Source organism: Aptenodytes forsteri, unplaced genomic scaffold (assembly GCF_000699145.1).
Source record: "Aptenodytes forsteri isolate BGI_AS27 unplaced genomic scaffold, ASM69914v1 Scaffold183, whole genome shotgun sequence".
Taxonomy (NCBI): domain Eukaryota; kingdom Metazoa; phylum Chordata; class Aves; order Sphenisciformes; family Spheniscidae; genus Aptenodytes; species Aptenodytes forsteri.
Genome location: NW_008795918.1, coordinates 1,467,776 through 1,473,396, shown reverse-complemented (window position 1 = coordinate 1,473,396; position 5,621 = coordinate 1,467,776). Strand labels below are relative to the sequence as shown.

The window sequence follows — 5,621 nt, the reverse complement described above, 5'->3', positions numbered from 1 at the left end:
GCCTGACGCTGGAACAAGCAGGCGTGCTGGTAGCTGCAATATTTGGCTTTGAATAATCTCTTTCTAGACTGTTTAAATTGCTTTTGTTGGGTTTCCTCCAAGGAGAGGTAGGCCAACAGAATGATGGGTTGTGTTCCTCAGAGGGCAAGACAGCTGTAATGCAAGGTGAAGAGAGCAAGGAACATGTTTGCCACAAGCACTGCACCATTTGATGAGGAGAACATGCTACTGTAGAGCAAACCAATGGGAAAAGGGGCTTCAGACCTTATTTCCCCTCTTTGGCAAATCCATGTTCTGGCAGTTTTTACCCACTTGAGTTGATGGAACAGAGACATGGTCTCCCGGGCACTGCGGGGAGACATGCTACACGTATTGTGAAGATAACTGGTTTCTAGAGTCATTTTTATTGTGACAATGCCACTCTGTCCCGTCTTCAAAGGTAAAAAGGATAAGCGGCAAACCAATACCTTCATAAATAACACTCTTTGCTCAAAGACATCATGCTAAAAGAGCATGCTCCGGACTGAACATTGACTGAGTGTCGTTTGTCAGTAAGGCTTCCCGAATGTACAGGTATCACAGTACCAGAATGACCATAATAAAAAGAAAGGAATTTTCCATAGCTATGTACAAGCAAATTATGCAGATTCATGCAACAAAATAGATTTTGCTTTATTCTTGTAATTGAGAGCTCACAATATTTCCTTTTTTGTACAAAAGTGGATACAACTGTAACATAAAAAGCTGAAGACCTACACAGAACATAGTATGATTACATCTCCTGTAGCAGCTTCTTTCCTAATCCTCTTCCCAATCCCTCACATACAAAGATAAATTCTTGCAATCCTGACATGAGGATTATTCTTGAAGTAAAACACAAGCTGTAATCTTTCTGAAGCTGCCTGCTGCTCAGAATTAGGGCTGAGTGTCTGAGCATATCCATACTGCAGGGACCCACTGGGGCTCGTCCTGTGCATGATGGACCGCAGACAGCAGCTGCGCAGATGCTTCTTGTAAATTGTCATTCACAATCACTTGATCAAAGAACTGACCAAACTGAGCTTCCATTTTCTTAGCCGAATCTTCCATCTCCTGTAAATCTTCTTCCTGCGGGACACAGAGTAAGTCTATAAAGCTTTAATGTGGTAAACAAACATACCTGCATGGCATCTGCAGAACACCTTGGGCCACGTAAACAAGAGGTGAATATAGTGCCAGTGTGCTTTATGTCATTTACAGTTTGCTGTAGTAAAGTATACGTGCTACAGTCAGTCCCAAGTCTCTGAAACAGAGCCGACTGCCATATTCTTCCCAAGGAGATACCGTGTCTCTCAGTATGCTCCATTTGCCCCAAAAAGGTTATTCTACTGACAAGTGCTGGCAGAGGATGTTAGGGACTCGAAGGCAAATCCACTAGCACTTGTGTTCTCGTTCCACATTTCAGTTTATTTCCCCAGTGTTCCTGTTTCTTTCTGCCATAGCAATCACGATTCCTTTCCATATACAGTTATGGACTGAGGTCTCCAAAATTTTAAGATGCTAAACTTTACGATGATTTGCATGGAAACAATTGTGACAATGCACTAGACACACTGTAAATACAAGATATGCGTTTCCTACAAGCAGGATTTGTGTTTTATCTATAGAACTTAGTATAGAATTGATATTGATACTGTCATTAAGCATACATGAAATAACAACACATTCTTATAACTACATGAAAAAATATTTGATTAAATTACCGAATGAAGCACATCCCTGATATTTCAGTGCAAACAGTAAATGTATGTGTTGACTTAAATCTTGTCACAAGGCAGTTAATAAAAACAAAGATATAAAAAAAAGCCTCTCCTTTAAAGGCATTTTGAAGCAAAATGCCTCCATCCCCTAGGTGCAAATTACAACACTTCTGCTTCAAAGCAAATCTGGAGGGGGGAAAAAATCCCAACAAACCAAACAGAAAAAGACAAGAATAACTTAGATTTGATCCTAAAGACACAAAAATCTTTTAAAGAGTTAACCTAGTAACATAGTAGAACGCAGTATGTTCTAAACACAGAATCCCAGAATATTAAGCTGAGTCTCTTCAATTCCCAAATCTCACCTTGAATTTCATGTTCACATAATAATCCGTAATGACCCTGGCATTTTTACGAGTCTGCCTCATGCAGCTTATGCTGGATGGCTTGATGAATATAATGTAGGGCTTTAATTCATGAGTCCGGGCTACTTGTATGCCCTGCAAATTAAGAGTAAAAAGAAGTTAAAGTATTTCAAGTGTACTCATCCCAGTTTTACTCCCATAAAAAGCCAACTGTTTACAACGTGCTCTTATCTCCAGACCTAGCAGTAATCTTTTTCAGGAACACCTACTTTAAAATGACCTCACTAATAATCCCTGGACCAGACCATTGTCAAGCAACTGTAGCATATCAGTCACTTAATTCTGCTTGGTAACCTGATTAGGAGATGCTTTCAACTCCAGTGAGTGACTGGACATTGTCATTAAGAGATCTCTACAATCAACAACACTAAAGATGAATCTGAAATCTGTTTTTTTAACTGCTGGGGAGCTACCTTTGGAAAAAGCACAACTTTATTGCCCCATACTGGAAGAAAGTATCCTGCTTTTGGAAATCTTTGTGCTGTGTAGCATTCCCTGATGCTAATAAGGATTTTTAAACTACTGCAAAGCAGTGGAGGGAACTAGAAAAAAGAAAACAAAAAAAGCAAAAAGCACAGCATGTAAAGTTGGCCAAGCCACCAGATTTAAAATAAAAGTATGCAGCTTGGCAGTAATGCTCCTACCCCACGGCAGTTACTGAAGAACAGCTATGTGCTATTACTTAATACCCTTCCCAAAACTTGTCCTTTAAAGTCACACCCTAAAAAACTGATAGTGGCACATCTGTTCAAGTAGCAAAATTCCATTTCCCCCCCCCCCTTCTCCCTCTTGTTTAGGAGAAGTGTAGCAGAAGAAACCCAAAGACATTTTTAGAAGTGAAACGAAGACTAAAGTGTGGCCTAATCTGCCCCTTATAGCCGTTTGGATTTTGAGTAGTACCCCACAGGTCATGTAACTTCTACTTCAAACAGCACAAACCACTGCTAACCTAGGTCTCTGACTACGCTGGCTCTGCATAATTAGAGGGAAGTCTCTAAAAGTTACTGAGTTATGGTGTCTCTCTTTACATTCAGTTAGAAGAGATGCTGAAACCTAGTAGCCTAAACAGCTCCGAAGTACTAAATACGCAAGTAATTCAGAGAAGTTTAGTAAGATTTTGCTGGACACAGCTTTAAGTCTCTTAGATATTTACAAACTCAAGCCTTTATTAGCCTTATCTTCATCAGCAAATTCAATGCAAAGATAGAAGGGAAAAAAATAAGTGAATAGTGTCTAAGTGAAAAGATTAGCATGGTAAGTAGTTCTGAAAGTGTTAGAGAAAATAAAAGCAATTAAGAAACAAAAATACAGAAGAATGCAAAGATTGCATTATAAGTTTTTTTGCAATGCCCAGCATAGAAACATCTGGCAATCACCCTAATATTTGAAGCACCTCTTGCCAATATCTGCTAGGGCATATGTGGAAGCTGTGCCAGCTGCCCTTTCTCATATAGTAAACATTTGCAAACTGTGGTACCCAGACGAGCGGCGGTCTACGCAGCAGGCACTGGCTGGAGGTTCTTGTAGAGCTGTTTGGTCATGTGTGCCAGCAGCTTACTCCCAGCTGTTAAGTTACTTCTGAAGAGAAATAAATGCATGATATAATTCCCTGCTTTTGCTTGATTACTTTAATAGTTGCTGCTTTTACCAAAGGGTGTTCAGAGATTGCTAACGGAAGGACAGAACTCTCAACTAACAGGGCTTGGAGGAGGAGGAGGAAATCCCACGCAGCGGTCTCCGCATGCAAAAAGAATCCTTGCTTTAAGCAAGTATGAAAACTCATTTCTGTACCATTCCACCTGATAATGCAGCTGCTGACTTGGAAACAAGTGAACTATACTGATCTGTACATACTTGCCACTGTAGTATTCCCCCCACCCCCAAGACCCATGCAAAGAATAATCTATTAGCACCATGAGCTAAAGTGAAAAACAAGACAAAGCAACTAACACTGTTCCAACAGCTCAAGAATGTACAGAGAATTATTTTTGCTCCCAGGAGATACGAACTGTAGAGTCCCTGCCCCTTTACAACTCACCTGTGGTTCCAAATCTATTACACAGATCTTGCCTTTATCGAGGACTGTTCGCACTGCGTCAATACTGGTACCATACAGGTACCCTTTGTATTCCCCATATTCCAGCATTCTGCAACAGCGGTGAGGAAGAAGGAAAATGAAAGAGCACTTGAGTCTCAAAAGGTTCCATTTAAGGGTGAAGTCTTCACATGTAATCCAGTGATCAAGACTGAACGATCATAAAAGACGGTGAACACTGGTGAACAACCTCCACCTTTGCTCTTCCCCGCTACACTGGGCACAAAATCAGAACCGTTACAGTTTGACATCTCCAAAGCATGCATTTTTTACTCATCTTGTTACAAATTATGCGTTTAGAGGTTGTGATTCTAATGAGAAAATGCTTGTCATTTAGATAGTACTAATAACTTCATAAATCAGAAGATCTCAAAGCACTTGGCACAGCTCAAGGAGTGTAGCTTCTGGTGCTGAGCTGGTCTGTCTTAGCAGAGGGATTACTGATGCATAGAAAGGAGCAGACACTTATGAAAGTTCGGCCCTTACAGTTCAGGTGCTGGAGATGTCATCACTGCAGAGGTTTTGCAATGGAGATGTAGATCAGGAACAGGTCTGACTCACTGCTCAGTTTTAGAAAGCAGTCCAATTTCCAGAAGGGCTAAACTCATAACTTACAGCACATCAAGTGAGCTCAGGCCTGGAGATCCCACTTCCCTTTAGAAGGATTCTGAGATTAATTGTAGAGGAGCTTATTTGCAACTGCACAAACACAGTTTTTGAAGCAATGGGCTCAAGCAGTTTGACCAAAATTTACACCAAACATTCGTAGTAAGTATGAGTGGAGGAGCCCAGACTTGGGACCTAACTACAAAACTGGCTTTTCTTGGATCATTTTTAAGTAACAATTTTTTTTAAGTAACAAAAATGTAATTTGTCTCTCCTAGTTACCTGTGGCTATACACCATGTTTTCAAAAGTTTCCTTTGATACGTAGTGATATTCACGACCATTCATTTCATAACTCTTCTGAACACGAGTGGTGTCTGAAAGGAGATATATACACACACAAAAAAACCCAACTGCAAGTAAATTCTTGTAATTTTATAAATGAAAATGAGACAACTTTCATGAAGGACTATAAATCAGTACTTTCATAAGTAATAAAATGAGTTGTTTCCATTTGTTAATCTAGAGCAAAAGCCTTGTCTACTGTCCTGGTTTCGGCAGGGATAGAGTTAATTTTCTTCCTAGTAGTTGGTACAGGCCTGTGTTTTGGATTTAGGATGAGAATAATGTTGATAACACACCGATGTTTTAGTTGTTGCTAGGTAGTGCTTACACTAGCCAAGGACTTTCCAGTTTCCCCTGCTCTACCGACTGAGAAGGCTGGAGGTGCACAAGAAGCTGGGAGGGGGCACAGCCA

The 5,621-nt window shown here is 40.4% G+C and overlaps 1 protein-coding gene across 1 annotated transcript in view; it reads right to left on the bottom strand.

Annotated features, from left to right (window-relative positions):
- Positions 1–652: 652 nt before the first annotated feature.
- MPP4 (membrane palmitoylated protein 4) overlaps positions 653–5,621 on the bottom strand; it is a 23,486-nt gene continuing 18,517 nt past the window's right edge. The window contains 4 exon segments of the mRNA XM_019473496.1: positions 653–1,107; positions 2,105–2,239; positions 4,203–4,311; positions 5,148–5,241. Coding sequence (XP_019329041.1) covers positions 916–1,107; positions 2,105–2,239; positions 4,203–4,311; positions 5,148–5,241 — 530 coding nt within the window. The 3' untranslated portion in view covers positions 653–915.